Source organism: Argopecten irradians, chromosome 6 (genome assembly GCF_041381155.1).
Source record: "Argopecten irradians isolate NY chromosome 6, Ai_NY, whole genome shotgun sequence".
NCBI classification, from domain to species: domain Eukaryota; kingdom Metazoa; phylum Mollusca; class Bivalvia; order Pectinida; family Pectinidae; genus Argopecten; species Argopecten irradians.
The window spans coordinates 44,206,354-44,226,572 of record NC_091139.1 but is presented as its reverse complement, the minus strand read 5'-3'; the positions used below and the strand labels follow the sequence as shown (position 1 = coordinate 44,226,572).

The 20,219-nt window shown below is 34.8% G+C and overlaps 1 protein-coding gene across 1 annotated transcript in view; it reads right to left on the bottom strand.

The window, feature by feature from the left end:
- LOC138326007 (nuclear factor 1 X-type-like) overlaps positions 1-19,760 on the bottom strand; it is an 88,691-nt gene extending 68,931 nt beyond the window's left edge. Inside the window, exons 1-4 of the mRNA XM_069272087.1 lie at positions 19,541-19,760; positions 9,655-9,810; positions 3,872-4,247; positions 209-262 (exon numbers count right to left, since the gene is read on the bottom strand). Of these exons, the coding sequence (XP_069128188.1) occupies positions 209-262; positions 3,872-4,247; positions 9,655-9,810; positions 19,541-19,549 (595 nt within the window). The 5' untranslated portion in view covers positions 19,550-19,760. The remainder of the gene's footprint in view (positions 1-208; positions 263-3,871; positions 4,248-9,654; positions 9,811-19,540) is intronic.
- Between the last annotated feature and the right edge of the window lie 459 nt (positions 19,761-20,219).

Genomic DNA, 20,219 nt, shown 5'->3' with positions numbered 1-20,219 from the left:
TTCACAATATACTGCCATATCAGACACAAAAGAAGGTGAAAACTGAATTTTTGCACTCGCTGGTCAATAAAATTCAATTTATTTTTTTACAGAAAACAGGCCCCAATAGTCAGTACTTCTGTCTGATAGCCGACATCTGTATACATACCTATATAACAATAGGCCAGATTTCTATAACTAAGATATATTAATTGTTATGTCAGCTTACCTTTGATATCTTCGCTCATCTGTAAATCTACATAGTCCGCTCTAGGATCCGGAACTGGAAACCAAAGAAAAACAATTCACATGAAAGTTTCAATGCTATATATAATGGACTTTTTGTTCAGATGATTTTTATGTACTAGTTCATTATGAGCTTTTCTTGTGTTGAATTAGAAATAATTACCAGAAAAGATGGACCACTATGATACTTGATACCGGTTTTAGGGTGTATGGTACTGGGTGTGACTTGACGTTTTATGGACATTTACAGTATCTGGTGTTGTGTGTGTTTCATGTTTTATGAACATCTATACGGTATCTGTTACAAGGTACTAAAGTAACATGTGTATATGTATATTAGTGACAACTTCTGGTACTGTGTATGTTTGTGAGTACTGGGTTTTATAGTATAGTACGTACTGGGCCTTAACTACTGTGTGAGTACTACACACAAGCACTACTCTACCAGCTCACAGTCCAACATGGCTACTCCCTGGTAAATCGTGAACCGACCAGGATAACTAGTCGTAACTTACAGGAATTATAGAGTTCTGGATGGTTAAATATTCTCTATTCTAAAGTTGATATCATTAAAGAAGTGAACAGAGGGGAAGAATGTAGTCGCTTCCTATAGGCCAGCTGAATTAATCATATCAAGCCAAAGAGACTGTTCATTGATAAGAGTGGTTCAGATATCTGATATCCTATACGGAGCTGGGCAGTGGCACAGTGGTTAAGGTGGTCCAGAGTATATTACTACTAGCCCGATCCGCCGCTTGGTTATATATAATTACAAGTTCAAAATCCTTATGTGGGGCATGTATTAGGTACTGACTGCTGATTGATGATTTTTCTCTGGGTGTTCCGGCTTTCTTTCTCTTTCAAAAACATGATCCTGTCTATCAAAGTATCAAGCAATTCAGCATACTAGGAATGTTAACTCATACAATCTCAATATATCAAGAGTATTCAATCTTAAATTGATGACCTTCATCGCAATGATTACACGAGGTTTCAGATTTTGTTATTTGATAATAACAACTACTTATAATATTGTACATATGATATCATGTAACAATAGTAACTGACAAGAGATAAGGAGTTTTCTGAGAACCAGCCCCAAAGTGCTTAAACATCTCCACATGCACATGTCCCCCCCCCCCTCTTTAAGAAGAAAACAGGATTAGTATACAACAACCAAATAATAACTCTTGCATAACATACACCGATGGACAAATTGCCAGCGTGACACACTTTAGCTGGCAGAACAGGTAGATGCATTTTTACCTGTACAAGATGATAGCCGAGAGTAAAGGAGGCAGATAATCAAGGTCAGCTGGTACAACACTTAATCCAATAAACTAGCTTATAGCCATTCTGTATTTTTAGCCTTTTATTCTCTAATACATGTGATGGTAAGCCTACATTTCTAACCAGCATATCGTACTCCCCATAGTAAAACATGTTAACATGCTATTACTATAGAAATGGCCAGCCCTACACATTGAATGCAGAGTTACAGAGCTCCAGCCAAGATCCGAACCCCTCCTCACTACACCTGTGTATTATGTAAACAAACGACCATTAAACCCAGGGCTTTCATACAGAGACAGCCTTCTATTACACCATAATTACCAAACTATTACTCCGTAATTATGATTTTAAGCAGCCAATAATTCCTGGTAGCGTGTACTGTAGCGAACAATAGGCCAGCCGTCACATTGGCCATTCTAACATGATAGTGTGTACATATTCTATACCCTATCACCTATAGCAGATTTATGTAAGCATACAGCAATAAAATAAATCATGTTAATATTTAATACAACAACACCTTTGTGCCATATAATCTTTCTTTACCTAAATATCCTATATAACAAATGTCTTATGTCCATGAATTCTCATATACGACCTTGAACACATAGGTGATAAGCTATTACATATTATGAGCTATTGAGGCAGCTAACACATATAATAATGCATGTGCTAATATGCCCATATCACCATGTTTTTAATTTTTCACCTATTGATTGAGATATATACATGTTCAATGATGACGTAATATTCATAAAATGTCTTTCATAAAATGTCGTCCTGGCCTTACATTAGCTGATAACCTGGAGCTCTCATGAGATAATGGGTAAAGTGTATATATATATCACCTCCGTCACAGACTAGACATACGTGTAGCACATCAATCTCCAGTTAACTAATGACAATTCCCAAATACAATTACAACTTTCAGCATCACGACTTATAAGCATTCTAAGAACTGGTCTGTTGTGAAAACATACTTATTACTGACAATTAGGGAAAGTTGTGTAGCTCTCATGGTTTTCACACGAAGCTATTTTGAATTAAGGTAATACAAAATAATCTGACATGGAAGGATATATATTTCTTCTGCCATTATAGGATTAATGTCAACGCGTGCATAAAGAGCATCAAGGCAAAATGCATTATCAGAATGTATGCAAAGTGATCATGATAATTCCTACTTTCACAATTATAGGAAGGAATTTCATCAGGACAAAAGCAATACCAAGGCTCTAGAACAACAGAGAAAACCTACAAGGTATTTAAGGCAGCAGAGGATGGGACATCAGTCCTCAAAGGAGGTCACTAAAACAACAAATCTGACCTGAACAACTACAGATGTGCTAAATGGGGCTGATCTTGAGAAAAGTTCTGTTTTTCACCAAATCTTGTAAAATCACTTAAAACCCCATACCATAATCAATAACAGCCACTATATAGTTATGTACGTTTTTCTAGTAAGTTTTCTAATAAGAATAATGAGTTTGGAACATAGTACTCCCACTTTGGGTACTGCAACTGAATTTCAACCAGTTGTCATTGTCACTGACATTCCTGTAAGTTTTTTTAACGGTTTGATGTCCTATTTAGGGCCGAGGTCAAATTAAGTTAGTTCTGTATTTTACAGGTATGATTATGGTACATTTTATGTGTATTTATGGGAGGCTGCTGTATATTTGTATTTATCTCTATTTTACAGGTATGATTATGTTACATTGTATGTGTATTTATGGGAGGCTGCTGTATATTTGTATTTATCTCTATTTTACAGGTATGATTATGTTACATTGTATGTGTATTTATGGGAGGCTGCTGTATATTTGTATTTATCTCTATTTTACAGGTATGATTATGGTACATTGTATGTGTATTTATGGGAGGCTGCTGTATATTTGTATTTATCTCTATTTTACAGGTATGATTATGGTACATTGTATGTGTATTTATGGGAGGCTGCTGTATATTTGTATTTATCTCTATTTTACAGGTATGATTATGGTACATTGTATGTGTATTTATGGGAGGCTGCTGTATATTTGTATTTATCTCTATTTTACAGGTATGATTATGTTACATTGTATGTGTATTTATGGGAGGCTGCTGTATATTTGTATTTATCTCTATTTTACAGGTATGATTATGGTACATTGTATGTGTATTTATGGGAGGCTGCTGTATATTTGTATTTATCTCTATTTTACAGGTATGATTATGGTACATTGTATGTGTATTTATGGGAGGCTGCTGTATATTTGTATTTATCTGTATGGCACTAGACCGGAGAATGGAAAGACATGCACAAAATATTGACAAGAATCCCATTCACCTTAGAAGTGTTCACAAAACTTACCATAGCTGTGAATAAAATTAGCCAGGTAGAGGTCTAATTCTCGCACAGAAACACTAATATGATGCGGATTGACACACAATGTAGGGTTCATACAATCGGGGGACTTTTCGAGTCTCTCCCCGTCAGTACTTTCCAGCGGTAACGCTTTAAACAAAATAACCATCACTAGATCCAGTCTCCAAACCTTGTCCGCTTGCCGTAAACAGTCGATCCGACGCATTTTCCCTTTCTGGTCAGGGTTACTGCTTACACATACCGGAGGTCGTTTCCCTGTTATACTAAGCACAAAATCTTCTCGACATTCCTGAGTTATATCTTTCCGCAATTTTGCCAGAAGTCTTGAAGCCCATTTCTGTTTTATTTCCGGTTTTTCGTTCTGAAAGTAATAAGGTATATATAGATCACAAAAGTTTATAATTTTCAATGTACTGCCCCCGCAATATGTAAAGCATAAAATCGTATATAAGGACATGGACAAAATATTCTTTGATGTAGGTCAGTGGTGGAAATATAGGTCACTGTGATCTACTTTTGGTACTAAGTGCAAACCTGTCACCTAAGCAAGCCCTAATGACAAGCAATCAAAGTGTAGGTGGAAACATATATACACTGAAGGTAAGAGAGCATGAAAGATACAGAACAAATATTATTATTTGCTCTTGAAAATCTAAATTTATTTGCATACCCTATCAATTGCAAAGATCTAAATTTATTTGCATACCCTATCAATTGCAAAGATCTAAATTTATTTGCATACCTATCAAATGCAAAGTAACCTGGTATGATCTAAGAAGTTTTTTCCTTATCCAATCTCTAATAACTAGTCTGAACAAGAAAATCACTGTAAAAAAACTCGTTCACAACAGGAACTGTCATTTTGAGTTTCACATGAAGGTTACATTTAATGACTTTATCTAATTACATACTGGAGTTATTACAACCCAACATACCCGACCTAGTACCAGCTAAATGGCAGGACAAGCCTAACTGATTTTGATATTGGAGGTATGCTATGCAGAGCAGACCCAGAGAAAAACCACAGACCTACTGTCATTACTGGACATAAAACATCAAGTATCTGATATCCAGCAGCCACAGCGGTCAAGGTGTTGTAATACCACTAGCACTACACCTTGAAATCCATGTGGGACAGTGATAATGACCACTATGTGTAGGTCAGTGGTTTTTCTCTGATAACTCTGGTTTTCCTCCATCTCTTTCACCTGTCACACCCTTAAATGACAAACAACTCTATACATATATATATAACTAGCTGTAAATAAAAGAACAGTAACCAAAACTCTAATCTCATAACCAAGAGTGGCAGTGTTATATTATTAGTCACTGTACTATGTGCCACCACAGCATCAGATATGTTCTCATCCTTACGCTAATGTATACACATATTACTAACGGAGTAAGACCAGCATTTTACAAGTATATCTCCTGGTCATGTCACTTAGATCTAACATAAACTGAAATTAGAATCTATTTTGACTAACTCTACAGCTGTCTGTACATATTTATCTACACCTATCCTATCTACCAGTAATTTATCATTTCATATAAAAAGTTATGAAAATACTAATTTAATCTATAGCCGATAAAAATTTATCTATCAAATATTTCTGGGATACTATAACTTTGTCTTACTTTCAAAATCTTCACCTACTGTTATTGACAAATTTAACTTCACATACCGTAATTCACACAAATCACTTCACGTACCGTAATTCACAAAAAATAATTTCATTTATTGTAATTTACACAAATAATTTCACAAACCGTAATCCACACAATTAGTGACCACCAATATCATCCTGTAATAGTGTGTAGTAATTTACTGTAAATAAACACACTAGTCATTTCTCTGGAGTGTAACATATGTATAAGGAGGTCATGTGATGGTATTTATGATAAGGAAATATATCAACAAACTAGAAATGAATGAAGGACATGAATTCCTTCACCTGCAATGTACTGGTGGGGGACAGACACAGCAGGATTCTTTATCATACATGGACATGGGGGACATCGTGTGCCTCCCCTCCCCACATTTTGATGTAAGAACATGGAAATAGGATGAATATATATGTACATGTTTAGAGACCTCATTCAACATTCCATAACAAGCCACACAAACCATACCATGACCTGTCACCATCAATGATTAAAACACCTTTTCATGTATGCAGTGTGCATATCGTAAATATCTACTCAATCAATCAAAGCTTTCAAAACCTGTGACATAATAATAAATTCCTAAACTATTCTAAACAATTCACTATGATAGACTTATTACAGTTCTGTTTAATTCCCTACGATAGAATTACTACAGTTCCGTTTAATTCCCTACGATACACTTATTACAGCTCTGTTTAATTCCCTACGTTAGACTTATTACAGCTCTGTTTAAATTCCCTATGATAGACTTATTACAGCTCTGTTTAATTCCCTACGATAGATTTATTACAGTTCTGTTTAATTCCCTACGATAGACTTATTACAGCTCTGTTTAATTCCCTACGATAGATTTATTACAGCTCTGTTTAATTCCCTATGATAGACTTATTACAGCTCTGTTTAATTCTCTACAATAGACTTATTACAGCTCCGTTTAATTCCCTATGATATAGATTTATTACAGCTCTGTTTAATTCCCCAAGATAGACTTATTACAGCTCCGTTTAATTCCCTATGATAGACTTATTACAGCTCTGTTTAATTCTCTACAATAGACTTATTACAGTTCTGTTTAATTCCCTACGATAGATTTATTACAGCTCTGTTTAATTCCCTACGATAGACTTATTACAGCTCCGTTTAATTCCCTATGATAGACTTATTACAGCTCTATTTAATTCCCTACGATAGACTTATTACAGCTCCTTTTAATTTCCTGCGATAGACTTTCTACACCTTCGTTTAATTCCCTATGATAGACTTATTACAGCTTCGTTTAATTCCCTACGATAGACTTATTACAGCTCTGTTTAATTCCCTACGATAGATTTATTACAGTTCTGTTTAATTCCCTACGATAGATTTATTACAGCTCTGTTTAATTCCCTACGATAGACTTATTACAGCTCCGTTTAATTCCCTATGATAGACTTATTACAGCTCTGTTTAATTCCCTACGATAGACTTATTACAGCTCCTTTTAATTTCCTGCGATAGACTTTCTACACCTTCGTTTAATTCCCTATGATAGACTTATTACAGCTTCGTTTAATTCCCTATGATAGACTTATTACAGCTCCGTTTAATTCCCTATGATAGACTTATTACAGCTTCGTTTAATTCCCTATGATAGACTTATTACAGCTTCGTTTAATTCCCTATATTTCCATTCTACTTTCAGTTTCCCGTTTAATTTATGTTAAACCAGATGGGCAATATCTGGCTATGAACTCCAATCTGGTCAAGCGTATGAATATTTGACGTTTTTGCTGCGTCACTGAGAATGTATACACTGTATACTTACGCCTATACATAACGGTCAAATATTTTTAAAAGTGGTTTTAAAGTTGTGCGGTCTATGAAATCTAATGGTATTATCGTATTGACAAAATAACATGTATAAAAAATATTATCGCATAATTTTCATTTGTTAGCTTGTTTCAAACCGTTTTGTGTTGAACTATATTCAGAATCTGATGCTATGGCTGTTCCGTTTATTGAACTTGGTGACGTCAACACTAGCGCAAGCGGGAAATTCAAAAGATATACATGTATAGTTTTGAATTTGAATGATCGTAATGGAAATATAAGTAATAAACTGTTACCAGATTGGACATACAGTTGATATGAAGCCCATCCGTCCGAAAGATAAATATTCATGGCGCCCTAACGGGCGCCATTCTATTTATCTTCCTTCCGGATGGGCTTCATATCAACTGTATGTCCAATCTGGTAACAGTTTATTGCTTAAATGATAGACTTATTACAGCTCCGTTCAATTCCCTATGACAGACTTATTACAGCTCCGTTCAATTCCCTACGATAGACTTATTACAGCTTTGTTTAATTCTTTTTAATATTTATGCAGGGGACACATGTACAGTGGTCAGGTGGTGAGGCGTTTCATCACATTCCCACTAGCGTTTCATCTCTGGGCCACAAGTCCGAATCCCATATACATGTCAGGTAGCTGCCATGTAGGTGCTGAAATGTCTGGTTTTTCTCTGGGTATACCAGCTTCTCTCCACCTCCAAAATCTGGCAATCCCTTTAATGACCAAGCTTTTAGTAGGATATAAAAATAATTTAAAATTTACCACAAATATTCAAAAGTTCTTACACTTCCCTTTCTTATTTATTAAATACAACTTAATTTTCATACATGTACACTTGTATGCACAGTGTATTAATTATTAAACTTACCCTAACTGAATAAAATGTTTGACACACATGCAATTTCTTTAGCTCCAATATTCATCAACTTAAAAAAACCTAATGTATATGCATATTCAGAACAAGGGAATGGGCTATTTCAGACTTACAGGACTTAAATGCTATTTAGGTAGACATGTATAAGCTAATGTTTAGTCATTAATTTTTACGTGTACGAGACAATCTCCAGAGAAAACATTTTTATGGGTAGTTTTTGACAAGCAACATATAAATTATGTGGAGATATATTGATCCATGTGAAGAAGCATGTAATTTTTTGTAACTTTTTGTCAGTACCAAGTTCTAAATTTGACATGATACACAGTTCTCTATGTTTTGATATACATGTTTTCTGATTTTAAATCTTCCATCTCCATCACTTTAGGCATTCATGCTAATTTTGTTTTAAATTTTGAAGTATATTATCAGAAATATTTAAATAAACTCTTAAAGTTTGGGAACTCTAAGTGATCTTCAGAAACAGGTCACATTAAAAAAAATCAATATTACATTTCCATATATGTAATGATATTTTAGACGTATATTGTAATGATATAACCTTAAAGTGCATACCTTTATACCAAAGCCTGGATTAGTCTTCTTCATAGACAAATATTCCACATACCATTTATATACACCAACAAACACAAAATCAGATTTTAGCAAAAACTAGAAACAACTTCTCCAAATGAAAGAAGTTTTTAAATTTTATAACACATCAAGTGATACAAGAATTTACATTCTGCCCATAAAGCTCTAAAGTGCTTCAAGTCATTGTAATTTACTCTGATAATAGTTGACACCACACAATGATTCGTGTCAGTCTACAAATCATTGCTCATACATTTTAAATAATTTCATGCATCTACTATAACTATCTAAGAATTATTTGAAAGACTTAATAAATATACACAAATATTTATATTGTGTAACAGAAATATGTGGACCTTTTAATTTAATGGTTATAATTAAAGGTTAGATTTAGAATGTGGAGGAAAGCCAGAGTAGCCAGCTAATACTGTAATTAGTAGAATTACTGTGTCCCTTCCCCTATAATACAACCCATCCTTTACAGGGATTGTCTTACCGAGCACAATGCCCATATATTGCTAGTCTCAATAATTTATTTTGTACATATAGAACCCTGACTCTAACTCTGTTACAGACTTGTATTAATTGCACCCACTCATATAACCACATGTATGTACACTACAAAATTATTCCTGTCTTACATTTTGTAACAGATTTCATTTCCACTTTGTAAAAATGACATTTTTTCCAGAACATTTTTAAAACCAATCTTTTTAAGGGCCTTGGGCACAAATTCGAGTCAAACAATATTGACAGACATAGAGCTCACTGAAGCCAATTTTACAGGACTTTTCCTACCTGTAGTTCTTCCTTTACCCTGCGTTCCTCATCCATTGACATACGCTTCTCATGTTTTTTGTAGTACTTGCGTTTTGCTGCCTGGAGGTTGAACCATGTGTAGGAGAAAGCCTTCACATGAGGAAGCAACGCCTCGATGAAGGGGTGGAATTCATCCTGAAATGGACAAAGGTCATTGATATCAGACAAAGGTCATTATTATCAGACAAACTGAAAGGACAACGTCATCAATATTAGACAAAGTAAAAGGACAAAGGTCATAAATGTTCAAACTTACAATAGCATATATATATATAGAATGATACTGCAAACTTCCATACTTCTTTTCAGTTTTATTTTTGACATTTTAAATATAATGGGAGACTTCACTCCAACATCTCATTACGTACGCATGCTTATTGTTTCTAGTCCAAAAGAATCTTTTCAATACATAAGATAAATGCATGTTACAGATATATAATTAACATATTTCTGTTACAGAATACAGAGTATGAAATGGGCTTTTTTCTGACGACCAGTTGTACAATTAAGTCATGTAGTCCTGATTTTGTCGATTAGATACAACAGGTGCCCCTTATAGGGTCAAGTCATCCCTTTAAATATGATGATGCGATGTAACATGTGCCTGCATGCAGGCATTATACTTCAAAGTATTACGAAGTAAATGGGTTATAACGCAGCTTTCCATAATGAGTATATGAAAACATGTACATCAGTGAACTAAAAAAACATGAACCACGCATATGTATCACACGTACATGTATCTAACATTATTATACCAAACCCATACAACTTTATTCCCTTTATTAAAGACTGTGAAGAAGTTGTAAAAAAGAAGTACTGATCTTCTGCATACCATCAAGGATTTATGGAACAACGGTATTCTATAATAGATGGACTAGAAATTCTGTATGCATTTTTTTTTACACAGATGTACATTAAAGAGAATGGATATAAACTGACTTTTCGGTCTAAAATACAAATAAAATATATATATATATATATACCATTACATTAAAACACACTACCCCGAAGCCTTGCCATCCCAATGTGATATATAGGACAGACAAATCGATCAGAAACTGACGTGATTTGTAGCGATGGGTACCTTGAACCATTACAGACAAAATCCTAAAATTATCCCATGTAAAAAGGGCTCTGAAAACTAGCGAGCAATTACACAACTAACTATTATAGCCTACCACAGATGATGGCCCCTCTCTATCAGCTGACAGTCCCAACCTATCCGAGGACATTTTAAGGTGTCAAAATTGTCTAGATTGGGTAGAAGAGTGGTCATTATTATATATAAACTACTGGCTAGTCGCTAGCACTAAGTATCTTCTGACAAATCATAATGGACAAAAGTCAGCATCTCGTTTCCTCGTATTCACAAGCTTCTTCATGATCAGAGAACTCCGATGGTATAAAAAGTATATATCATGGTTGATGAGCCCCGCCACATGTGCATTGTACACTCAGCAAAACATATCAATAACTATATCTCACAAAGAAAAATTCATTTTCATCTTTCATTTTCATGATCATTTTGAAAGTTTTAAAACTTGAATTTTTGTTTTTTAATTAACTTTGATTTAAAACTATATAATTTTGATACGTCTCTCCACATGGAACTAAAATGTTCACAACAAAGTACCAGTATTATCCAGAATGGTTTATTAACTTAAATTTCTTAAATTTTATCATATTACCACAATTAAGTCTTGGACAGAATACTGTGAAAACAAAGTGTACAAGACTTACACTGATCTTATTATACTGGTAAATGTTAGTAATCAGAGAAATTATTTTCCATGAAATGTTAGTATCCGTTTCTTTCATCTAAAATTGATCAAAATTTTCATACAAACCATTTAGCCTATTTCTTACCTAATAAACCTTTTTGTCTATTTAGAATATATTGGAGTACATTAAAATTGTCTAAAACAATTTAGCTGTATATAATTCACTTGTATAAAGCAGCGTGTCTTAATTATCTAACCAGGTCATTAATCACTTACACCGTTTTATTATCAACTTGAAAATTAAAATAAACTGATATGTAATGAGTTATAAATAATGTATTTTATCGACAGCAGAAATTTCAAATGTATGATTAATGTTTAAAGATATAAATAGCATAAAATTTATAACTATGTAATTTAGTTTAACTATATATGCATGAATTGGGAAAGATATGAATGTATTCAGTTTTGTAACTTGATTTAAAATTTTCAGTATTCTATCATTTGCAATCTGTAAGAAAATGATTTGTTTTAAACTCAGTTTATTAGAGTGCAGTTTATGACAGAATATATATATTTGTACCCTACTGTATATGCTATCTAGCTAACTACAATATAAAACAAAATTTCAAGCTAATTGACTTTTATCTACCCCATTTAATTCTGTAAAATTCCAAATTTCTTGCGGAACTCTTTTGTTTTTAAGTTAAAAACAATCACTTATATCAGTACATGTGTATATGCCAATTTGATGTTTGTTTGAGGGACATATATGGGAGCTTTTAATATAACATTAAAAAATATTTAAAACATATACTATTGTAAGTTATAAACTGTCATCTAATAAAGTGTCATCTATTAATTAAAATTACAATATCATTATTTTTGTTCTTGCCATACACCGCACTACATATACCCTGAATATTCAAGCCAAAAATTTAAATCTTTTGAGCCACCCTTCAACGTTTTACAGTTACCGGTACATAATGTATATTATATATGCACTTAGGATTACATTTTATAATTTTTCTTAATTCAGCATTGATTGTTACATTGTCAGGATACCAGTAAATTAGGCTGGTAATTGTAGTTTAACATTTTTAATAGCATTCATCATCATGTCAAAAATATTGAACAATTATTAATTACCTGAGTATATAGTACTGATTATTTTTAACAACACGCAATATAGCATGACAGCATTCTCACCTTGAACATAAATTATACTCCGGTGTATATATACTTAATACTCTACTATTCCATATAACTTCATTATATCAAGTAAAAATATGCTGTATTATAGTCATAATTTAGAATAGACGTGATAAAGCAGAATGCTTCTGTAGCTTTGTACATAAAATTTCAGAATAAAATATTTAAAAAAGAAAATGAATTAAATGACAAGAAGTTTTTTACTTGGGACAAAATGAAGATGAAATAAAACACTTTGTAAGGTGGAGTTTTTGTCTCATGGAGACACAATATATACAACTAAGGTTACATACTTAAAGACCTGCAGCCATTTTCTCTGTCGACCTTCATTTACCTGAGGATAAAAGTCTGATGTTCATGGTTTTATCAGGAAGACTGAGTGCTCAGATTACACATTTAGCCATATTAGATTATGTTAACTGTCTGAATCATACCCACTACTAAGATTTCCTCCAATGGAACAGGTAGAGCTATAGTAAGGTGCTATTACCACACGCTTTGATGTCCGATTTTCACTGCTAGTTTTTATTAGGTTATTTGTAACTTTGGTCGGGGAGACATAAATAACAGAAACACAAGACAATCTAATTCTTCGGTACAAAACGTACTTAGAACCATCCCAGACCAATTTTTTATCAGATTACCGACTGGTCATCAATCAACAAACAAACAATATTAGTACTACACTTGAGAGTTTTACATTGTCCCATATAGTATTTAGTAGTCTGGCCCCACACAAATTATCTTTATTTGTTTGTAGGTCATCACTCTCCCATCAAACAAACTTACACAACAAATATAATGGAGTCTCAAACCATATGTATCATTCTAGTTTTATTGTATAAAACCTTTCACCATACCATATATATATACTATATTTATGTTGAACATACATAAAACTTTTATCTTTTTTTAGCAATATACAATTTTTTTCTTACCTAAATTAGTCAATATTGAAGATTTTTCAGGCAATATTGAAAAGACATGATAATGGATTTTTCAGGCAAAGTCCACTACAACACTTACCTTTGTTAGTTCTAATTAGGACAAGAATATTTTGAGTCTATATCCTATTCCTAGCTGCCAACTGAAGTTTATTTCTCTTATGTATTTGTTTGTACACATTATCATCGTAATTCAGCGAAACTTTAAAAATAATAGTCTGGGTTCACATGAAAAATCTTATTTTATATGATTATAAGTTGCTATTCTGACTTGAAATACAAAAATTAACTAACATTACGACACAGAAACCAACTTTCTTCAGCATGTGATTTACTTTCACCAATTTCGCATGTATATTTGCAAAAGTTTATCTCTGTTAATTAATATCTACAACATTTATATTGATAGGAATTTCCATTCATTTTTAAATCTGCAATTGCTATTCTTCGTGAACTTGTTTTGAAATGGAAATTACAATAATATGTAGCCACAAAAAAATGACATACTGATTAACAAAATATCAGTCACCTGAATCATATGTACCGGGGGGAAGATAACAGGGGTGTGGGTGGGGATATAACAACTACCTGAATCATATGTACCGGGGGGAAGATAACAGGGGTGTGGGTGAGGATATAACAACTACCTGAATCATATGTACCGGGGGGAAGATAACAGGGGTGTGGGTGGGGATATAACAACTACCTGAATCATATGTACCGGGGGGAAGATAACAGGGGTGTGGGTGGGGATATAACAACTACCTGAATCATATGTACCGGGGGGAAGATAACAGGGGTGTGGGTGGGGATATAACAACTACCTGAATCATATGTACCGGGGGGAAGATAACAGGGGTGTGGGTGGGGATATAACAACTACCTGAATCATATGTACCGGGGGGAAGATAACAGGGGTGTGGGTGGGATATAACAACTACCTGAATCATATGTACCGGGGGGAAGATAACAGGGGTGTGGGTGGGATATAACAACTACCTGAATCATATGTACCGGGGGGAAGATAACAGGGGTGTGGGTGGGGATATAACAACTACCTGAATCATATGTACCGGGGGGAAGATAACAGGGGTGTGGGTGGGGATGGGATATAACAACTACCTGAATCATATGTAACAGGGGTGGGGTGGGATATAACAACTACCTGATAACCGGGGGGAAGATAACAGGGGTGTGGGTGGGGATATAACAACTACCTGAATCATATGTACCGGGGGGAAGATAACAGGGGTGTGGGTGGGGATATAACAACTACCTGAATCATATTACCGGGGGGAAGATAACAGGGGTGTGGGTGGGGATATAACAACTACCTGAATCATATGTACCGGGGGGAAGATAACAGGGGTGTGGGTGGGGATATAACAACTACCTGAATCATATGTACCGGGGGGAAGATAACAGGGGTGTGGGTGGGGATATAACAACTACCTGAATCATATGTACCGGGGGGAAGATAACAGGGGTGTGGGTGAGGATATAACAACTACCTGAATCATATGTACCGGGGGGAAGATAACAGGGGTGTGGGTGGGATATAACAACTACCTGAATCATATGTACCGGGGGGAAGATAACAGGGTGGGGTGTGGGGGGGAGATATAACAACAACTACTGAATCATATGTACCGGGGGGAAGATAACAGGGGTGTGGGTGGGGATATAACAACTACCTGAATCATATGTACCGGGGGGAAGATAACAGGGGTGTGGGTGGGGATATAACAACTACCTGAATCATATGTACCGGGGGGAAGATAACAGGGGTGTGGGTGGGGATATAACAACTACCTGAATCATATGTACCGGGGGGAAGATAACAGGGGTGTGGGTGGGGATATAACAACTACCTGAATCATATGTACCGGGGGGAAGATAACAGGGGTGTGGGTGAGGATATAACAACTACCTGAATCATATGTACCGGGGGGAAGATAACAGGGGTGTGGGTGGGGATATAACAACTACCTGAATCATATGTACCGGGGGGAAGATAACAGGGGTGTGGGTGGGGATATAACAACTACCTGAATCATATGTACCGGGGGAAGATAACAGGGGTGTGGGTGGGGATATAACAACTACCTGAATCATATGTACCGGGGGGAAGATAACAGGGGTGTGGGTGGGGATATAACAACTACCTGAATCATATGTACCGGGGGGAAGATAACAGGGGTGTGGGTGGGGATATAACAACTACCTGAATCATATGTACCGGGGGGAAGATAACAGGGGTGTGGGTGAGGATATAACAACTACCTGAATCATATGTACCGGGGGGAAGATAACAGGGGTGTGGGTGAGGATATAACAACTACCTGAATCATATGTACCGGGGGGAAGATAACAGGGGTGTGGGTGAGGATATAACAACTATCCTGACAATGGTACGGCACCAATCAGGACACTACTATAACTACTTTGATGACAAAATCCTGACAATGGTACGGCACCAATCAGGACACTATTATAACTACTTTGATGACAAAATCCTGACAATGGTACGGCACCAATCAGGACACTACTATAACTACTTTGATGACAAAATAATATCATAACACATATAACAGTATATCCAGGTATGAAACATCAAAGTTACACCTCTACTCAGTATAGGTATATTGTTATATACCTGTAGTTTCAGGTACAACTACCAATGTAATATACAGGTTTATCACAAGTACAACTACCTTTATAGTATACAGGTAAGGTCCGTTAGACCACAGGTATATTGTTATATACCTGTAGTTTCAGGTACAACTACCAATGTAATATACAGGTTTATCACAAGTACAACTACCTTTATAGTATACAGGTAAGGTCCGTTAGACCACAGGTATATTGTTATATACCTGTAGTTTCAGGTACAACTACCAATGTAATATACAGGTTTATCACAAGTACAACTACCTTTATAGTATACAGGTAAGGTCCGTTAGACCACAGGTATATTGTTATATACCTGTAGTTTCAGGTACAACTACCAATGTAATATACAGGTTTATCACAAGTACAACTACCTTTATAGTATATGGCTAATGCCTGTTGCATGTACCTTAAGTCCTGTTGTATACCTGTAGCTTCATCACAGGTACAATTACCCTGATATTATGCCCGATAGTATACAGGTTTACCCTGATATTATGCCCGATAGTATACAGGTAAGTCCTGTTGTATACCAGTAGCTTCATCAGAGGTACAACTACCTTTGTAGTATACAGGTAAGTCCTGTTGTATACCTGTAGCTTCATCAGAGGTACAACTACCTTTGTAGTATACAGGTAAGGTCCGTTAGACCACAGGTATATTGTTATATACCTGTAGTTTCAGGTACGGCTACCAATACAATGTACAGGTAATTTATACTTGCCCGTTTTCATTACCAGTGATTTGTTTGGTTGCATTTGGAGCTGAAATTCATATTTTCCCAATTTCACCTAAATATCTTCCCAAATATAGAAAAATCTCTGCTAAATATAGGCATTTCAAGGAAGGAAAAATGTAGGATTTTCCCAAATCAAAAGGTACAGGCCACTGAAATGATCATATACAAAAATCACTGCATACTTTCCACAGATGGAAGTTAACTCTCTCAAACATAGATTTAACCAACAGATTACATGTACATTATGTCTATCATTCATATCCCATTTTAATTCATGTAACTAGCAAAAAATATCATCTTTGACAACACTTATATCAAATGAAATGCTTATTTTACCTGTACTAGTCTACAATGCGTAATTTGATTAACCTGACAGAATCACACCTGAAAACCGAGATGCTACATTCCCCAAATATCATGACGAACTCCCACAATCCAATAATGGCAATTATTAGCCATTTATTTCATACACACCGTCTCTAGCTGGTCAAGTGTCTAAAAATGAATATTAGCATTTTTTTTTTTTCAATAATGACAGTATATTGAACAGTTGTTCAATATCCATATCAGTACATGTAGTAGTATGTTTCTTTATTAACTTATGATGATCAGGGTAAGAAGTAGTCCTGTGCACAACATTTTCTTATAGAGAAACACTGTTACTATATATATCAGTAATTTATAGGATTGTAAGTTCACCTGTAACGACCTTGTAAAACCTGATTGGGTGTTAAAACGTAGGTAAAAGATAAACAGGTCCTGTTCAACCAGTTAATCCGAACAAATCTCAAATAATGTTTCCATACATGGTAAGTATACCGAAATATAACCCAGGAATATTTAACAGATAACTGAATGAAAGCAATATATTCAATAATGTCACTTTAAGACTAAAACCTTCAGGATATGATAATTTAGATCAGAGAGATGATATTTAAATTTCAGCTTCTTGCTTATTACAAAACTACCAGTAACCTGCATGAACATGTCATCATTGCACATCAGATCAGCTAAACATTTTTTTTACAATGATTCAATTAAGATATGATAATTATTTCAGTTTTACCTGCCATTTTGAAATATGCATAAAGCATACATTACAAAAAATTATACCTTCATATTCTATAAAAGATTAATATCTGCAACTTGGAATATGCACATATGTGTAATTCTAGCACACAATTCCTCAGAACAATATAGCATGATTGTTAACTGCTATTTTGACACTATAAAACAAACTGTGAATTCTGAAGTAGAATTAGGTTAACAATTGTAGTAAATTGAAAATAAAATAAATCAAATCTATGCATTATACTCTTTCATACACATGGCTAACTAATGCTTCTTTATCATGGTTGTTTCCCATGCATTATAGAATATAGCAAATACACACATGCTTTGTTGATGATAGAATGAAAATATGATAGCAATTGGCTGTTTTGAAAAACATTTTATATTAAAGTTTGGTAAATAAAGAAAGATGTGTATACCATAGCTGTATGCTGACTCCACAACATAACATCAGTTATAACTTTAAATATTCCATCAATAGAAAATATCTCTCCGAACAGGTGTCACCAAACGTGTACAAAGCTCACTACTACTGGGCCACACAATACACACATTTAAATCCATAGAACATATATCCCACACAATTCTGTGTCCATTGATTCTGAATTAAGTTCCGGTTTTATGCACAAATCATATTTGCTAATGACAGCAGATTTTTTACCTCCTCACAACGACTTATGAGCAGTGGCCCATACCATGTGTATCACCAATATATAAGAGTAGGTAATAACTTCCTGTTATCAATAATATACAGCAAGATCTATAGAGTTCCTTGAGTTTTAAAATTATTAATTAAACAACTCAGGAAATTTGTGAGATTGCACGACGTAGAAGGGGTGCATTTTTTTTGCTTCACACTAGGTAATGTTACGGGACTTTTCATTTTGCTTGTGCTAAGGGGCCTTCATTTTGACAGATCAAATTAATACTGCATCCCGTTAGATGTACGGTTGGATAAACACAAGAATGTTGTTATTAGTTTTATATTAACATATTTATAACTTTCAATTAACTTTTGTTAAAGTTTTTGCTTAGTTTATCGAAGTTTTAAACAGGGCAGTGCTCACTTTTTACACGGTGTATAAGCGACCCCGGCCAACATTTCAGCTTCAATACACATCTGCCTTTTAAACCAGCCATTATTTCGCCTATGCACGCAAATATGTGAACAACTTTATGGTTGTAGAAAAGAACATTACATATAGGTCATTTTTATTAATATATACAACACGTGTATCTGCCAGTAACCTATAAAATCGAAATAGTACCCCTGCAGGCACGCACAGACACGAACATCGAGTTTTGGCAGCCATTTTGGAAAATAATCCTTGACGAAGAACTACGCCAAGTACTTCCCTGCCAATTTCTAATAATAAATATGCATGCTTTACGTCTGGATGGGAACAACAAAACATTGGCATCAATATCTGACCCAATCCAAGCGGACAATTTCTGATTTTAGAAACGGTTGTTTCAGCACTTTTACTCTGCTCGGCTACACTCACCATGGTCATCTTCTGATAACTTTCATGTCCGAAGTGTATTTGTTTTCATCCGTAGATAAAATAATCCATATTCTCGTACTCGAACTTATTTCATGGATGTTGGTTCACTTTTGATCACAGTTTTCCTCTAGCGTTACACTGGGAAACCCGCCAAAGTTACTGACCCCGGGTTCTCCTCTGCTAGATTCTATGGCGTAGTATGTTTTGAGAGGAGACTATTGTTGTTGTCGCTTTCCAAATATGGAGGCAATGGGTATCACTCCTCCGCGTTTGACCAATCACATCGCGTGTATTTTATTTACAGTGGGAATGATTGACATTCATGTCTATGAGTGTCCTACGGGAAAATCCATTCAAGGTTTGAATGAAATCTAATATTTATCTCATAAAACAAAGTAAAGAAGGTAAATAGTTGAGGTAATATAATTTTGAAGCACACTATAATCCAAAAGGAATAATTATCCAGTGAATTATGCATTCTCTCGCGAGAAAATGCCATATTCAGGCCAATTTACACGAAAGGAAAAATTGTGACGAGACTTAACGTTAAATAAGGAAAATAACGTTTTATCCAAGTAATCTTTAAATTAGATATTTTAAGCATTTACATTTTAATAATTGACTATAATCTATAAATACGATATGACGATTGCATCCTCAATTCTTAAATCGAAACTAA